This window comes from Ooceraea biroi, chromosome 7 (genome assembly GCF_003672135.1).
Source record: "Ooceraea biroi isolate clonal line C1 chromosome 7, Obir_v5.4, whole genome shotgun sequence".
NCBI classification, from domain to species: Eukaryota; Metazoa; Arthropoda; class Insecta; order Hymenoptera; family Formicidae; genus Ooceraea; species Ooceraea biroi.
In genome coordinates, this window is record NC_039512.1 from 6,608,314 (window position 1) to 6,627,943 (window position 19,630).

Consider the following 19,630-nt stretch of genomic DNA (forward strand, 5'->3'; position numbering starts at 1 on the left):
CGTTATATCGGTCTTTAATTAATCTCTGGATTGAAAAAACCTACAACTACGGTTTGCTTCGGATGCTCGCTAATTGGATATTTGACGAAATCATTATTAAATTAATTCGGGTATGGCTTACGAAAATTGGCTTGATGGAAACAAGGAGCTTCCACGCTTATTGCGATACGTTACGATTTTCATACTCCGCTCTGCATCAAAATATAATAATTTAATTAAATTTTGTATTTTAATTAGGAATGACTTGTCCTATTTACATTTGCATTCCGCTGATGTACTTTAACCGTTTTCTGTAGTAATTAATGTAATTACACGTCAATTTAAATGTATCTCTTGTGGTCTCTCCTGTGGTAATTGTGAATTGTAAATCTTATGTCTTTTCGTTATGATTTTAGGCTCACTTTTCTCGAGTTTGGACTATTTGTCTTCTCCGACTTTTGATCGTTCATCCAGCCATCCACCCCGACGCAATAACCCCCATAGATCCGTATATACCTTAGTGCGAATCCAGTCGCTTGAAATTACCGGTCCGCCCCCACGGTATTTGCAAATTCTTGCTGCACACTCTTCGCGGCGAGCTGTCACGAGCAAGCGGATATACTCGAGTGCACATATAACCCGGGCGTTCTAATAATTCTCCGCCTCCACGCTTTCAATTTCGCAGCCGATCCATAAATTCGCTCCCGAGGTGCGCACTTTGCACACGCACCAGCCACGTGTAAAGGTCGATTCATACGTGGGTGTCGATGCGACCCAGCACCGGACGATTTCGTGAGTCGGTTATGCACGAGAAGAATTGACACTCGTTGCCATGATTATTCATCGTGAACGAAGACAGATATAAATTAATTATATTTACCAACGTAAGTAACGTAAAACATCGGTGTCCTCATTGATGTGTCGGTGCGCGTGTGTGTCGACCTTAAAGCATTTATCGGCGCGAGCTACCCTTTCGGATACGCCTCTAACGCGAAGAGCTGTAACGAGCGCACGACAGCCCGTAAAATCTCAGCATGGTGACAGCCAGCAGATGGAAATGCAATATTGCATTCGGCGAAACAAAGGCCGCGGATAGAACTCTTTCACGAATTAAGGTAGACGGGTGGATGCGCGTATTCACCGCGCTTCTTGTTTACGCGGGCGCGATATTCGCTTTAACGTTCGCGCGAACGGGAACGTCTTCCTCGTATATTATTACGGTACCGTGACGCGAATGCCATGATATTTCCACCCTTCCTTCTCCCCCGCGTGTTCTTCTCGGTTGCCGCAGCGTTCGTTGCCAACGCTAATCCTAACATGAATAAGTAATTAGGCACGAAGGATTCTGTTGCGGAATAAAAAGTAGATATTGGATTATGCAACGAAAAATCTCTTGATACTCCATTTAAGTTTCTATGATTATTATATTTTCTCCCATTATAGTTAGTGTGCTGGAAAAGTTTGAAAGTACAGAACGTAGAAATATACTCTATTCATATATAGAATATTCATATATAGAAATATACTATTGTTCATTGTAAAATAGAATATAAATAAATTTTATAATGCTTGTCTTTTAGATATATTCGATGATAATACTTCTTATCAAATGATAAAGGTATACGGAGCACCAGGTTGGTTATTCGAGCTCGTTCAATTTACGTTGCGAGCTCGTATATACGTTATGTATATAACGTATGTTTGCGTGTAATAAATGGTAACGCACATTTTTATGAGTGTCATCTTATATGCATGCCCGGTGCGTTTCCGGGGGAGGGGTCAAATGAAGCTCGTCGTGCTCTCCTGACAGCACGACGGAAGCTACGCTACCGAGGTAAAAGCTTTACGTGGAACGGAAATTATGTTCGAACGTAGCCGGAAGCGCGAACAGGCGGACGCCTTTCCGCGAATTTTGAATAACAAATCGGGGTCCGCTACCTAATTCGACGAGATCTCCCTCCCAACCCTTCGTCCGACTCCCTAGAGAGGACGGGTCGCGCGGAATAACTACTTCGTTATTATGCTTTAATCTACCAGCGTCTACTTCAGCGAATGAGAACTTCCGTCGGCGAATAACGCGAGAAATCTGTTTTGGGATTAATTTCTGTCGTGCAGGCGGTAAATATTTTATATAATATCCTCTCATCGCCTAGCATCTTTTTTCCGAACAAGAGACTATTTGCATCGATAGATTTTCAATAATTATTGCTAAATACGTCTACGGTTCAAAATGTCTACAAGCTAAAAATGCTAAAGGTATTAAAAGAGGATACAGAATCAGATAAGATCTTAGAAAGATGAACTTGCTGGTCCTTCCTTATTCTTCTGTCAATCCTCCCATCCAGGTCACCTTTTCTTATCACATCACATCACCTTGTGCGCGCACGCTTCGTAGACTCCCGTGCTCTTTGGAATTACAAATTATGCAGCGGCAGTTCTTCGGCAAGCCAGTTCTCCTCCGATGAGTTCCACCGGAATTACAAATTGCACGTCCAGACACTTGGCTCTGTGTACAGAAGGGTAGCGCGGAGGCGCTGAAGGATACTGTTGGTTTAGGCAGGGATGGATGGGGTAGGTTGGAACAAAGGAGCGCGGGGTTGGAACAGATTCGGGTTTTCTTGCAGGGCCTCCGTCGTTCGCGTGATCGACGTGAAAGACTCGGGATAGGAGATTACTCATCAGAATGTTTGTACGTACATTGACAAAGGTTACGGGATGCCGAACTCTCAACATTCAATTCAGAGAACAGACGAACACACGGCTGATTTCTCGAAAACACGCGCGAGATATGCGAAAGGATGAGCGTTCATGAAATTCTACGGTTGACAATGGTGCCGTGTTTGTTTTCGGAAAATTTTCGTGGCTGGTTGCCCGACTCGAGATCTTCGTCATAATCGACGTGATTCCAGAAAGGACGCAAACATCAGGACATTACCATTGTGGCGAAGGGATAACGCTGTGTAGGCAAATACTGCCGATCCTTATCTCTAAGAGCACTTTGAGGAGTTTAACTCGGTACGATAAGCTACGATAAGAGATGAGAGAGTTGCCGAAATCAGCGATACGACGCAAACTTGTTCTTCCTAAAATATTTTGTATCAAATTTTGGGACCAAAATGAGTTTTTGAAACGGTATTTTAAAAGCCATTTGTTAATAGATTATTAATAGATTATTCAACTTTTAAATTGATATTTTTTGAGTATTTCTTGAGGAAAGCTGATATAGTAAAAGAAAGATACAAATACAAGAAGTTTAGGAAAAGTTACTTTATTTATAGTACAGAGAGCAATTACGACAAAGTCAGTTATTTGGTCATTTAGATTCTAGCTCCTGTTTCTTATTTATAGTACTAGATAAAGTCCTCTTTTAGCTAGTGAGTGTTTCCAAACAAGTTGTTACTGTCCTAAAGTTGGAAAGATCGAGTTTTCTTAATTTTCGATCTTTCCATAGCATAATGGTTACGTGAACATAAAAGCTAAAGGGGTAAAATGGAGGATATAACATAAAAGCAGCAAACGAGGGTGCATTAATTCAAGCCTCCTATTTTATCACGCAGTATGAGCATGTAATCGTATTCGTCGACTTCAAAGGAACATCAAGTCCGTTCGTTACGCCATTAATTTGCTCGAATGCCACTGTTAAACTCGAGAAGCTCGTTTCAGAATTTACAGCGATCAGAGGAACCGTCGAAACTACCTCGACGAAGAATGAGAAATTTGTTCTGGTATTGATCCGTATACTTGTGAAAGAAGCGCGAGATCGCTTTTGACAAGAAAATTAAAAAAGGGTGGAGGAGACGCATACACACACACATACAGATGGGAGAAAAAAGGGGCAAATAAGAGGTGCAAGAATTCATCCCGCCGTCTCGCCACGGAACCCGTTAACGGAGATACGCAGTCAATTTCGTAGACTTCAAACGAGCAGCAGGCTCGACGTAGCGTGAAATGTCGCAGGGTGGAACGAAGAAGATGTGTACGCACACACATGGTATCATGTACGCGTGTGCGTGCAACTCGTCGTGCGTCAAAATGGTGATCTCCGTTTACATTCGTAACGAGAAGACGCACCGAGTTCTGTTTATCTTGTTTAGCTTGTTTTAATTATCGAGAATAAGATTTATAAAATAAAATTACTTGCATAATCTTAAGTTATAATTAAATAATATAAAGTGATAGATTAATACTTTGAAAATCTTTCAACGCATCTTTATAAAATAAAAAATGTATCAAATTTCTTTTAGAAATCTTTGAAACTATAAAATAATCTTCGGATAATATCAACATTGCACAAGATTACAAATATAAATTCCAAATATGCTGACGCTACCACGTAAGATAATCCAAGCAAAATTAGGCTACGAAATTGGTTCCCGCGTGAATGACACGAGCGGAGAGAACAGCATGCTTGTACGCGTTACAACAAGGTTTTGGATGTCGCGAGAGTTCTACGGAAATGAACGAGTCATTGATGGTTTTGTGGGTTTGAGTTTGCTGAGGAGAATCTGCTTTTGTCAACGCAACGTCACGTCGGAATTCCAGTATCTAGACGTAATCCGCGACGATCCCGGAATATTGATATCGACGGCTGCGACGTTGCATACTTTTGAATTATGTTGCTTAATATCGCGCTGATGCCTCACACCACTTCAACCAAAGAATTTTTAATCCATAAATCATCTGCGACATTAACGTCACTCCGGCGTCGACGTCCGGTATTTTTAGATCCTTCCCTCACTCGGCAAATCTAATTACATAAGATGTATCGCCATAATTTTAGTGCTGTGAGGGTGAAGAAGAATATTAGACGAATCTGAAGATAATTATAAGCTCACTCTATTCTCGTCCCGAGTTTCGTGCTAGAAGTTTAATCTCGATCTCGGAAGGATTTCGGCGTTACACCAGCGTGCCCCGCGAACTTGCGGCCGGATGCCGCTCGTTTATCCTTGCGAATTCTACAGGATACTTTTCCGCCGCAAACATCCGGACGGTCAGTAGCATAGTGAGGATATCTTGGGAGCGTCTCGCGCGAGAATAGCCCGCATTTCCGCAGGGTTTCGGGTCAGGCCAAGAACGTCGTACCGTGAGTGTTTCGCGCTGCGGAAGCGAATGGTGTCTCTGATCCTGCGGATGGCGGCCAAGCCGTGACGCGATTCGTCGCGTGAACAATGCACAAGTGCGGTCACTATCGCGATTCCTACGTGCATTCGAGCGTCTTTCCACCGTCGCTCGTTCCAATTAACACTTCAGCTGCGAACGCGCCGCTATATATTGCAACTCCTGCCGGCATTGAGGACTTCGCAGTAATTGCAAGTACAATATTAAACAATATTTTGAATTCTTTTTATCGTTATTCAACTCTGAGCGTGTGGAGATTATAAATCCCTGAGCGATACGCTACAATCACGGTGCATCTCGAATTTTTAATCGGTTAGATACCAATATTCGACGATTGCCTGGAAAACGGAAATAGCATTACGCTTGTGCACGCCCAAAATGGATGGCATTTTGTACATTTTGCTTGCACGAGACTAAAAACGCGCTGCAGCGTGCTGGAGAGTCATAGAAAAATAACATTTTCGACCGGAGATTGAAAATATGCGGAGAACGGACAGGATAAAAACGAGTTCGATGCGCTCGCTCGCTTGTTCGTGAAGTCTTACTTTCACGCCAACTCTCCCAAAAGAGAAACACCCTTCTGCAACAAAACGAAGAACTCGTTCTGGCATCCTGGAGTTGTCTATTGACTTCTTGGCGAAAGATATCGCTCTCTTTCCGGGTAACGCGCGCGTGCATTTGCCGGTGAAGCGAATGCGCGCCAATTGCCAAGAATAGTGTGCATTGCATCAATGTTATATCATAGTCGAAGTTTGATATCATATCATTGGCAACATTATATCAAATTCATATTATTTCAATATTGTAGTTGTAGCATGTAACACTATAATGCTCGAAACTACATAATGCTGCACTGTAAATAAACTTGCATCGTCCTATCCGTATATTGCGATGAATTTCATTACCAAAAGTTAATACAACAAGAATCGGTTGTTGTATATAACAGTTGACGTCCATGATGTATTATATTATATTATATATTATATTATATTAGATTATACAACAATGAAACTGCAATTAGTAACTGCAATTGACCTTGATTGCTAATTATTGCGGATGCTCCATGATTTTATCGTGGACACATCCTCAACTCGAAATCCATGAACCATGATCTCGTCGAGAATCCTCTGTAGCAGCAGCCAATTGAAAGTCTCGGCAGCAAGATTCCGCGCGCACACGCGCGCGTAGACGTGCGTGAAACAAATGCGTGCCGTCTGCCAAGATTCTTCTTCACGCACGGTAGCCCGGCGGGATGATTACACCCCCTGTGCCAACTGGATACCATGCCAGGATCGGAGACCGTGAAGCGGCGGGGAAATCACAATGGAACGAGCGAAGAAATCGTCAGGACATAAGTAGGGAATTACGCGTGCCGGGTGAGTTACGGGCAGCGATCGATCCCGTAATATATACGCCTGTGTAAAAGGTAAGGCTCCCGAGACGGCAAATCGGGCAACAGATTTATCGCTCGCATCCGACCAGATATCGTTGAAAATAAAGAGCTCGCGCTTTGCCACCCGCATGGCACCACTTGGGAAAACTTACATGGAGACGTCGCGAATGCTTTGCGACATTTTCTCGAGCGTAACAGAGCAGACTGTTTCATGCGGATGATAGATTGTCTTAAATCATGTTTGTTTGGGGAGAAACATGTTTAATATGCGATACTGAAAACTGCGCGGCATTATGTAAATGGTTTTATAGAGGAGAACGACACGTAAAATACATTTTATTTGTATCGTAGATTTGACAGAAAAAGATTCCACGCATGGGTTTAAAAAATAAATGCTCGGGTTTTACGCATGAATGGCACACGATAATGGAAGCGAAACTGAAAAGATGGAACTTTATTTGACAATTAAGTTTCTTGAGAGCTATTTCTTTCGTACAATCATAGGAATCACGAATGGGAAATCTCCCAAATTACTGCATATAAATGTTCGATTGGATTATTCGTCGTCGTTTCATGTAAAATCAACAGACAAATTGATTGTAATAGATCACGGCGAATTAGTATTTCAGATGCTATGAATATTTGATCAATGCAATATTATATCTCTAATATTCACGTGGTTATCTTGCAAACAAATTGCTGCAAATATGGATTCTACTGCGCAATATGTATTTCAGGATTAATTCGGGCGTATTGATTAAATTCGCCGAAAATGCGTGGTTGCGGTCTTTTGTGATTTGATTTCGATTAAACTCGAAAAAGTAATTAATCAACCATAATCAGTTGCGCGAAACTCTTCCGGGACGTAATCAGCGGATGCTGATTTAAAAAAATTACTTCCAAATTGATGATCTGTATATAAACGTATTATGTATTTAAAACAAGTCCAAAAGACATTTTAGAAAAATCATTAATGCTTTCTAATGGATCTGATGCTTTTTAATGGATGCTTGGCAAACTTTATTATTTATTGATAAATAAATATCAAAGTACTCGCGAGTTGGTCTTATACGGAATTGTTATGATATATCGTTTATCGGTTTCCTAGCAGCGTGTCAGTTGCGATAGCCGGGAATCGAAATTACGCGAGGTGTGTACGAAGTAGTTTGGCGCAGTGCGAGATATAGTTGTAAATACCGTTATCATGTTGCTTTCCCGTTTCCATCGAGATGGCTTCGAGCGGAACCCATGACACATCTCGCTCCCGGTAACGCATTGCGCGGAATTATACGCTCCGCCGTTAACCGTTATAATTATGCGCCTGCCAAACATCGCGAAGTTTCGACATGCCGAAATTTTGTAACACGCAACTTTACTCGGCAAACTGATTTCGGCCTCTACCCGCGGAAGTTGGGCACCCAAGCTAATTGTGCATTGTTTTATTAAATTAATGCGCATGGTATCACGCCAGCGTATTGAATTAAACTCCTTTGGCGATAGCTTTCATGCCGGGTAATTATTGGAGAGCCTGGAAAAAGAAACGTCATACGAACGATAATACATATGGGAAACGTATGTCGATAACAATGTCGATGTTTGGTATAACGGCGAAAAGTACAGAAACTCACAGAATATAATTACATACATTGTTATCGGAGCTATCCGACTAATAATTACTCAAGCTGCATTAGTAACGCGCTGCAAAATCCTTCTCCATGTTACTCTACATTATTGAAAGACTGTTTGCAATTTATTAAGGTAAAATCGATATTCCATGTAGGGAACTGAATGTAATATTAGCTCGCATAATCCGAAACGAGACGAAAAGCTTTTGGCCGACTCTCGAATTTTCACGCACCGATATACAGCCGCGAAATGCGCGGGAATCGAAAATGCAGCGCGACGCTCTCCGATTACGATCGCGTCAGAAATATACCGTTTCACCGTAGCAGACAACTCGATCCTCTTTTTACATTCCCTTTTCCGGTTCTTTTTTCCGAGAACATCGATTTATACGCCGGTACCGGCTCGGAAATGTATCAGGCGTTGTAGTTCCGCATCCACGCGTTGTCACGCCAAGTGCAGTGTGCACGCGATGCAGGAACGTACGGCAGCCGTAACATTGTTCGCCTCGACGCGGACTTCGATGCTGCCTGACAAAGGAATTAATCGAATTACATCGACGAGAGAAAGAATATCGGCTTCTGAAATAGAACGCGCGCGCGTGCAGATACGGTTTCCGTACCGCGATACAAAATACGCAATCACACGGAAATGAATTTCAGTCCTTGTTTGAAATCTGCCGTTTCCTATCACATATCAGATAGTACGAATTGCTACGGACAATTGTTTATTGCACGGGAACAATTGGAAGCTGTATTAGCGGTGTCGGACGGGTGTGGGGCGGAAATTAGCTTCTAGCCAGCGGTTCCCAATCTTTTTCAACGTCTTACAAAGAGCATTGTATAGTCATCCTCTCGCGTGTGACGGCGAACGCATCGATTCCTTCAATTCTATTATAATTATACTCTTGATACATATATTTATAAGAAGAGAGGAGGGAAAAGCAAAGAGTGAAGTATAGGACAGGAAAGTGAAAGAGCTTCCCTGGGGAGCAATAGTGGCCTGAATTGGGAACCAATGTATTACACGGAAGAACAAAGGACGAAACACAGCTTCCCGATAAAGGCGAGTTATTTCGCTCGATAAGATTCTTCGGCGAGTTTCATTGTAGATTGGCACTACACGCGTCTGTAAATTCCCGCAGACCTAGCTCCATTGCGTTCGCTCGCGAGATACTCGCCGGATGCGCTGTAAAGGGTGAAAGCTGGATCGACGGTCACAAACGCACCTCAAGAAGGAACGTACTCTGTGACACGTTTTCACGCTCGTCACAGACGATCCAGCAGATTGCTTCGTCCCAGCTGACGCGTCGAGATGGATTCTAATCGAATGGTCCTCTTTCACATGTCGGGATGCATTTGCACGTATAGTAGCATGCACCGAACGCGCTCAAAATGCGGATGAATTGACGCCGTAAAAAGTAAGTTAAGAATAATGGGATGCGGAAAAAGTTAGCGATCTGCAAATGGCACCGTTTATGATTTTGACATTTCTCTATAATTGATACGTTTAATGTTGATATTAATATATTCTAGAATAATAAGAAAATTAAAATAATTTCAAAAGTTTAGCTTGTGTGTAAGTGAATAAAATATTTGGAATAAAGTTTAGTTAAAATTAAAGCTTTAGTTATAATTATGTTAAGTGACTCTTTTGTTACATTTTTAAATTTTTTCGTTTATCCAATCTACTTACTGATAAAAGACTGATAAAAGTTCAGCACTATATTCTTTTTGTTTTCTCTTTCCCTTTGTTCTCTTCAACGCCTAATACGAAAAATGCAAGTTGATGCATTCTGATTAGAAACTATTTTCGCGTGCACTTCGAGGTGAAAGAGTCTGAGACGCTCGGGTTCTACAAACGAGAAAACGTGTCGTCGAGTGCGTCTTCCGTGAGAGGAAGTCTTGATCATTGATCTCTAGCTTTTTCTTTTATACTTGTCTGGGATAGCGCACGGAAGCGTGCACGATGAAATTCGCCGGGGAATGTTATACCAAGCGTGGTCTCGCTGGAAATTGTGTTTCGCTGTTTGTTCCTCCGTCCGTTCGGGGACTGACATTAATTTAACCTCGTACGAGATGTGTCTAAAAAGTTTCGCCGATGCGAGCGCGAAACAAAGACAGATGACGTTTGCAGAACTGAATTCTTACATCGCTGTAACATTTCACACGGCGCATGTAGTACTCGGAAAGGAAAATAATGCAGGTGTTTAATAAAAATGCTTCTTTGCATTTTACTTTGCAAATATTGTATCGGTTTGAGTTTTAAAATCCATCAGCATAATATGATTCTGCAATCTCTGTTGATTTATGTGTTATGAAGAAAGTATACTCATATTTATACCTTCATCGCCAGCAAAACAAGGAATTTCTGTTTTGTTTGGAATTTCGGTATTATCGAATCTGAAAATATGTTAAAGCGTACCGGAATTCGATGCTGCTAAAATTTCCAACAATCCTGAATCCCGTAGTTATATGAATTTGAGTCGAAGTTTTATATCGCGCGTCGAGACATCATGTTGACGCAGGATACCCATGGGGAGCGGGACAACTGAAAATGGAATGGCGAGATCGAGAGTTGTGGGTCTCGAGGTATACCGGACGACAATGGTCCACCAATGAGAACTAGCAATTTCTCAGTTCGGCGAACGGCCGTGGAAAATTGAGGAACTATTTTCACGCGCGGTACGTCACCCTCATCGCGCACCCCCAATGCTAGCACAATGCACTCCCGTCAATACCCCGACTGTGCAGAGTGTATCGGCGCGATAGCTTTGCTCACTACTATCGCGTCGTGGCGATATCTTTTTTTTCTTGTACCGGGTGAAATATAGCTTCGATACTTCGTCGAACATACGGGAATTTAATGACTTTACAGAGAGTGAAAAGTAATTTTCCACCGGGCTGTATAGAACCTCGAGGGACGCTCGAAGGATATCCGTCGCGTTTGCACTAAATAACTTCGTAGAACAGCTCGGAACGTAGGTGAGCCGGCGAGCTTAATTCCGATACGTACCTCCAAGACGAAGAAGCACGTATTCTTCTCGAGGCAAGACGAATAGGCAGAAATAAATATTGAAAAGATCGTACCATGCTCGATCGTTTGTCTTCACAAGCATGTTACCTTTAAAAATAGATTCAGTACATAATTTTTTTCAGCTTTTCAATTCTTGTAATGAAAACATTTCAGTGGTTCTCCAATTTTTTGAGAAAACGCAACTCTGTTTATAATTTATCCATATTAAATGGATAAACGGATTCGTGTGATACTGTTGATCCGCGTCGTCGACGATATGATTCCTCTTTAACAAGGATAACGCGGATCAGGCCGGATCGCTGCTCCACCCAGCAGACCAGTCGTGTCGTTTTGCAACAGACCGTGTACACGACGTATATGCGCGTCACGACGTTTGGCAATTACCTCGGCATGCACGAGCACTCAATACGCGCATGTGACGTCGCCGGTTTGCCCGAGTGAATACTCGTGCGGACGACAGGCCATAAACGATATAAGCGGCAACGAGCAGCACACTAAAACGCGTCCCGAGACACGTTTTGACTGTCAAACACGTAGTGCATCGAAAATTATTGAATAGAATCGCGATGGACGTTACCGGAGGGTAGCGTACACTTGAACGCATTATATAATACATTAGGATTCCTACTTTGTATGTATAGCGTTACTGGCCGTATAATTTTACTTGATAAATAAATAGCCCTGTATATAGCTAAACAGCTAGTGCACTTAACATATTGCATGAACACCAAATGCATTATATTACGTTTCTTGTGTGCAACTTCTTTGGACGGTTGACGAGAGCGACGATGAGAAGTGCTAGTGCGAAAACCTGGGAGAACTGCGAGAACAGGCTTGTCAGGGTGCGCCTGGAAAGGACGGCTCTATTGCCGCTTTCATTGCCCCTGCAGTGTGGCAGAGCTGTTTAGTCGGCATGCCACGACCCTCCGGGGGTGGCAAATACACGCACCGGCGCATATTTCGCGGAAACGCTTTGGCGCTTTCGTGCGTTACTGACGAGCACGTGTACATTAACGAACGATACCATCGCCGCCGTAATATTTGCTTCGGGCTTTCTCGTTTCCCCATTATCGCCGTAGAGCCCGTCGATTGCGGCAAGGCCTGTCGCTTTCGACGACTGTGATTTGTGTCGCCGTCGCCATCGCCGATTGTTCTACGTGTATAATCGACGACCTGCTCTATCTGTTGTTTTCCTGCTCGATAATCCGCAAACTAATTTCAGCCGCGCGGATGGTCTATCTATCTATCGTTATGACGCTTAATTTTCCCCCGACTGTACTTATCGAATCCACCCCTCCGTCCCTAGTCGCCGTTCTAAGAAATTGATAGCGCGTGTACGGACATAAATTTCCGGTGACACCCGGCGCGGCGTGCAGGTAGATGAGAGTTAGGATGCAAGTGGGACGAGCGCGCGCGCCCCGCGAAAGCGAAAGGGGTGGCGGAACAGTTTCGTTCCGTTGAAATTATGTCCTTCCGCCGCGGAATCTCACCACCTCAGGATCGGGATAGCCCGGTTAGGTAGCAGGCGCGATTTAATTAAGATACGAACAATCCGGGATGCGAAGGAGGCCGCCTGGCACGCTCGCGATGGAAATATCGGAAAATATGAGGATCGTGCCGGCGTCGCCTTCGTCACCGCGTCTGCAGTTTTCCAACGGCGCGATTACTGGCACCGCATAATAATAGCGAACATTCTCGGGATCGCGATGAGAATACCGGGTCGATAACTAAACGACGGCCCGCCGCCACTTGTATAAGCACCGCGAGAAAATCCTCGATCGTTGTGTGCAGCCGTGCACGCGGCGATGAGGAGTTTTCCGATGCGCGGATCAATCGTATCGGATTGTATCTTCCTGCGGAGGAATCACGCTTAAGTTTCAATCAGAGAGCGATCCCTGGCGAACGATTAATGCACGTGAAATAAGAAAACAATGTATTATATTATTGCAGCTGGAAATATCTTGCCTTTAATACCAAGCGTTTTTTGTGCTTTGTTGTTTCAGTTGGTGCGATGTACGTGTGCATGCTGTACGCCATACTCTTCCTGAAATTATGGTCGTATGTACAAGTGAACATGTGGTGCCGCAACCGACAAAAGACGCACACGCAGGGCAGAATAAGACGTCAGTTGTCTTATAATAATCTTCAGTGTAAGTACAAAGTGACGTGTATAATTTCCTTCTGATATGCGTTATTAACATGACGTTAATACACGATCCACACCTTCTGCATACAAGTATCAAACACATGACAAATAACCGTAATATATTTAACACGCACGCAACGCGATGTATCATGCGATATTATTTTTATCGAAGCGAATCATCGAGAAAAACCAAAGCCGGAACGAAAAGAATGGAAAGATCTTTCCTGCGCAATCTCGCGCGCATAATTTATCATCCATTTTATATGCATCCTTCGCGTGGTTCGGAATGAGTCCACAAAAACCTAATGGTCACGGTTACATAGCAGTCCGTCGTATTTTTCTACTCATTTTCTTTTTTTTTTCACAACGCTGTAATGCGTCTCATCGATGGTACCAGAGCCGTACTTTACGGATCTTCGCTCGGTCGGGCGGAAGCCGAGCGGCGTAAATCTTCGTCGTTACGGCCGTCGACGTGTGCATATGCGCTCGCAGGTAATGCACACACCCAAGTAGCGCAAACACATCCTACAAATCGGTAATCCACTGCACTCGCGGTATTTGCTCGTTTCTGAAGGCGCGTGCACAGTGTCGTGGCGGTCCGCATATACGCGATTCCTGTGCGTGTGCCCACGTACGTGAGTGTGCATGCACGTGAACGATTGCATATATGCGCCCGGCGGGGGGAAGGGAAATAATTTCCACCCAATTTAAACTGCCGATCGGGCCCACCTATGTTTCCGGTGTCGGATGCGACGTGGTATATCGATTATTCAGACCTGACCGGCAAAGTCAAATTATACGAGCGGCCTTTCGCCAATAAACTCGCCGGGTGGAGTATTAATCCTTCTCCTGTCCTCCCTCTCCCCTGCAACCCTTCCCTCAGCGACACTAAAGCGCCGAACCGGTGCGTTTGCACTTTTAATCGTGATTGTGCAAACGATCGCTCTATACGCTCGACGTGGCGGAGTTGATTGGCGCGTATGTTGAATGGATTTCGATCGCATACAGGCCAAAGCGTGATGATTCATACGATGTCACGCGAAATCTGTTTTATACAAACATACCTGAAAAATCGTTACAGTTAGATCACCGTGATGGAGAGATTGCCGGACATTTTCGAGTCTTTTTACGTGTCACAAAAAGAAATTTACCAAAAAAATTTATTGGACTTAAATTTTTATAGAAAAATCTCTCATACGTTTTAGTGGAACTTTCTGGCTAAACGAAGAGGAATGAAGTGATTTTAGATCCTATCGCATGCATGTATATTCATATACCGTTAATGGCAAAAATTACCGTTAATTGTGAACACGCGATGAGCAAGGTGTTCACGCTTCATCGAAGCGAGAATTTCTTCGTGAAAGCGTAATTTTCAATTTTCCTCTAAATTTGATGCTCGCCTGTGTTCACAGTTTTTCCACACTGTTAGCATCCTATCGAAAATTAAGATAGATACTCGTCGATATGGATATCGGCATATTCGAAATTCGTTCGCAACTAATTAGCCCGTTATCCGTTCGGCCGATCCGTATCGTTCGCTCGTCGAGAAGAGACGCATCCTAATCACGGCAAAAAAGTGACGTAGTCTAATTACTCCCGGTCCGTGTTCGCGCAACGCTTCGACGTTAGCCGTCTCATCGCGAGGCGACGTGACGGCGACCGACCAACCGATCGATCGATAGACAAATGCAATCGACAAAAGCCCGCCTCGGGACTCCGTTATTACGACCACGAGCGCGTATAATCTGGCGTGCGCACGGACGCCGTGTAATTTTCGCCCTCTCTACCACTATCCCGGTCTCCTCTGCTACGTTCGTATTATTACGTCCCGTAATGACGACGTAGAATCAGCCGCGAAGTCCGTAACGTAGCTGTGTGTACGCATCGCAAAAGTGAGTATTTCTGTTCGTCACGATCCGATCGATCATGCGAGAAATATAGTTCTCCGTGGATTTTTACCTTCTGTAAGAAGGAATCAAAATATTTTTTTAGAAACATTCATGTAATTCTAATTTGTGTCTACTTTTAATCTATAAATTTCGTCTTTCTTATACAGGGTGAGGCACCTAAAACAGGCCACCTGAATATCTCGGCTGTTATTGGTGATAGAAAAAAATGTGTCAGACCAAACTTGCATGGTTTCGAGGGACACATAATTTGTTCTAAATAGTTTTTTATTAGGTGGACGCGTAGAGGTCATATGAAGGTCAACTTTGTTTTTTTAAATGGTATGATATGTTCTTTTACGTACCATCTAGTAGAGCGTTTGAAGATGCGCACATTGATCTACGGGTCAAAATCATTCAAGGTCACTGAAGGCTAAAATTTCTAAGTGCTAGAACTTCTTCATTTCTGAGTTTACGGTATTTTCAATAACAGAGAACTCTAGGCAATATAAAAAATATAGCTATCAACAACTCAGAACTTCTCGGAAAAGAAAACATTTCTAAGGGCTAGAACTGTTTAATTTCTGAATTTACGGTATTTTCAATAGCAGAGAACTCTAGGCAATATAAAAAATAATGATATTATCAACTCAGAACTTCTCGGAAAAGAAAAAATGTCTAACGGCTAGAACTTTTTCATTTCTGAATTTACGGTATTTTTAATAGCAGAGAACTCTAGGCAATATAAAGTAAATTATTTTCCCTTGCAGTTGGCCTTCAGTGACCTTGAATGATTTTGACCCGTAGATCAATGTGCGCATCTTCAAACGCTTTACTAGATGGTACGTAAAAAAACATCATACAATTTGAAAAAACGAAGTTGACCTTCTATGACCTCTACGCGTCCACCTAATAAAAAACCTATTTAGAACAAATTATGTGTTCCTCGAAACCATGCAAGTTTGGTCTGACACATTTTTTTCTATCACCAATAACAGCCGGGATATTCAGGTGGTCTGTTTTAGGTGCCTCACCCTGTATAATTGATATATATATAGATATTTCGTTACATTATTAATTATTATTAATTGTTAGCGAATATAGAAAGTTAAATAAAGCAAATTGACACACACACTATGAAGTAAACAATTAACAGAAAAACCTAAAATAAATGAGGAAAATCAGTGTGTATACAGGGTGTCCGGTAACTCACGACTCAACGCTCGTGAGTGGATAAAGCGGACTGAAGTGAGTGGAAAAGTCCTATACCATTTTGCAATTTTCACAATAGTTAACAAGTTATTAATTATTAAAAATCGTGCTATTAGTCCGGCCTACCGCCGAATGCAAGCGCGCGGCGAAATGCGACCGCCTAGCGATCGAGTGCCTAGCGATCGAGTGCCTAGCGATCGCAGTGGCAATGGCTAGGCATGTCATTTGTAATAAACAACTTCTCGCGCCTAGCAACTTTGATCGCTAGACGGTCGCATCTCGCCGCGCACTTGCATTCGGCACACAGTGGTCAAGATTACCAAAAACCTGGTCGAAATTCTGTACATACTCAAATTATTCTAAATCATATATATAACTGCAATTTAGTGATTTTCCCATAATTCTGATGCAATGTAATTAATATAATATTAATTATATATACAGGGTGTCCCATTTTAAAAGTTGCACTGAAATATGTCTTCAGGGAAGCATTTTGAGAAAAAACTTCGGCGCAGTTTGGCGCAGATAAACTTTTTCTTATTTGTTTTGATATATAAGTAAATTTTAAATTCTGTTTGATTTATAACCACCGATTATGGCCAAAATCATATTAGAGACTTACGATAATGAACTTTATACATTTATAGCTCTCATAAATGAAATTTGTTTGGACTATAACGTTAGAGAAATTTAGTACGGACTTAGAACTAACAAACAATAATGTAATGACGATAAAAAAAATTTTTTTTTAATGGATTTTGGCCACGTTTTCAGTTGTTTTGACCACTGTGCGGCGGTAGGCCGGACTAATACAGCGATTTTTAATAATTAATAACTCGTTAACTATTGTGAAAATTGCAAAATGGTATAGGACTTTTCCACTCAGTTCAGTCCTCTTTATCCACTCACGAGCGTTGAGTCGTGAGTTACCGGACACCCTGTATATGTGTATGTGCGCGCGCCCACACGAGTACTTAAGTTAAAGGTAAAGATATCGTACTTTAGGCCCGCTTCGAGAAGTAAAACAATTTACGAGGTTGCAGGATTGCGTGGTCGAAGATCGCAGGCAATCGTATCGATTGGCTTCTTTTCCCGGTAACGGTGGTGCTTAATTTGTGAGACTTCTCGTTGTGCGCGGCGTCTTCGTAAAAGCGCTACCTTTTCTACCCCTCTTCCCCCCGATATCGATCCCCTTTTTCGCCTCGTCGTTCGCCTGCCGCACCAGTTTCGAGATATATGAACGGGGGTGGTCTTAAGCGCGAGGCATCCCTTGGCACAAAGGCGAAATTACGTCGGCCCTCGAGACGCCCTCGGGCCGAGATTGAAAAAAATAGAAATTACACCCGTCGCGAACGGAAGCCTGCTCGATCCTGCCACGTCCCCACGAGATTTCACTCCCCCCGACGAGTACGATCCCCAACTTTCTTCCACCCTTCTGCGATCTTCCACGGACGTGATAGGAGCCGCTAAGGATATCTCGAGATTCGCAGGTAGGTGAATTTTACGTAATCAGAGTACGTGAGGTTGACCCTCGATGACGTCATAAATATCTACATAGTTCCTCGTCGCACTTACCTTTTATCAATGTTACTCTGAAATAATGAATATAGTCGAAATATAAATGTTATTTTATTATTCATTACGTTTAAATTTCTGGTACCAAATATATTACAAATGCAATCTGTAATTAATGATTTTAATTAGCATTAAAAATGCACAGTCGTTGGATTGACATTTGATTTCTAGTTTCAATGTACTTTACATATACAAACAGCACATATGTAATTACTATTATATATTACTCTTATAGCATATTATAGCAAATCGGACAATATTAAGTGCAATGACTATGTAATCCTACGTTTTAATGAAATCTGTGAAAGATCTGGATATTTATATAATCGATCGATTGAAAATACTAGAAATAAATGCAAGCAGAACGCAAACCGGGCCGGAGGGAATAATTTTTAATTAATGATCCACTAGCGTGGAGGGTTTACTAACGCAATGGCCGAAAGTCACAAGCTTGATCAAACGAATTTACGTGAAACATTAACAAATCATTAAACCATTTCCGAGCGCTCTCGTAGAATACTCGTATACTCTCTAATTTCGTGTATTTGACCGAAATCACGTTGCAATTCGTTATTTTTACTGGTGGATGGTGCGCGAACCACGATGTGCTTCATTCAAGATGTCCTCTCTGTAATTTTCTCGTAATTGTTTGTGACAGTTAATATATGAAAACACATTGTCTATTACAATCATCGATGATTAGCATCTCTTCTCGTTTCTGGTTTTTATTATTCGTGGTGCTTATGATTTTATGTAAACGACCGCGCAGTCAGCCGACGTATGTCGACCAGTGATGTCTTGGATGACATTGCTAGAACCCTGTCGCCGCTTGACAACGGATCTCAAGCGAGAAAAGAGAAAAAAAGAAGCAACGTTTATTTCGCTATTCAGAAGAGAAGAGGCAGAACGGGACGCGACAAAGTAAAAAGGGACACGAGGAATTTAATTTGCTCGAATTCTTCTACATTTATTACGAGGGTCGTAGAACGACGCCGAGGATCGTTCGCGTCGACGTGGACGTCGATCGGCGTCGTGAGAGCGGCCCGCGAGTAGTACAACCCCCGGCGTCGCGACGCAACCGGAACACTGTCGGGTTCTAACAGCAGCACAGCGCGACAGTCGGCGCAACCCAAGCTTATTTGAATTCCAGATTGGATTATCCATCGGATTTGGATAATTGAGGGGATTCTATCAGTTACTGGTCCGCGTCGGAGTGGGATTAGACGCGCAGATGGGAATCCGCGCGTCTAGCTCCGCGCCGAGAAATTCCGAGGTTTCTGGCCGAGTGAATCACATGAGCATTCGGCTCCGTTGCTTAAGAACATCTCGAGCGACTTGCGAGAAGAACGATCACACACAAAGGGGAATATAAATACTTGTGCCTCTGAAAAACTTTTATTCCAATTTAGCAGACTGCGATGACTAAAATTAACGTGGATGTGTGATCTTTTTATTGCAGCTTCCAGCGTTAAACAGAATACAAGCGATACCAACAACCTCGAGCACGAAATAAGTGACCGTGGAAGCGCATTGGTACAGTATCCTGACAATCTAAACTTCGCGGATCTTTATTACTACATATTGGCACCTACTCTGTGCTATGAATTGAACTTTCCCAGAACGCAGCGGATTCGAAAGAGGTGAGTGAATCGGGCTCTTAAT

At 42.7% G+C, this 19,630-nt stretch overlaps 1 protein-coding gene across 1 annotated transcript in view; it reads left to right on the top strand.

Moving 5' to 3' along the window:
* LOC105282087 (diacylglycerol O-acyltransferase 1) overlaps nt 1-19,630 on the top strand; it is an 86,210-nt gene that overhangs the window by 42,953 nt on the left and 23,627 nt on the right. Inside the window, exons 6-7 of the mRNA XM_011343801.3 lie at nt 13,153-13,299; nt 19,428-19,608. Of these exons, the coding sequence (XP_011342103.1) occupies nt 13,153-13,299; nt 19,428-19,608 (328 nt within the window). The remainder of the gene's footprint in view (nt 1-13,152; nt 13,300-19,427; nt 19,609-19,630) is intronic.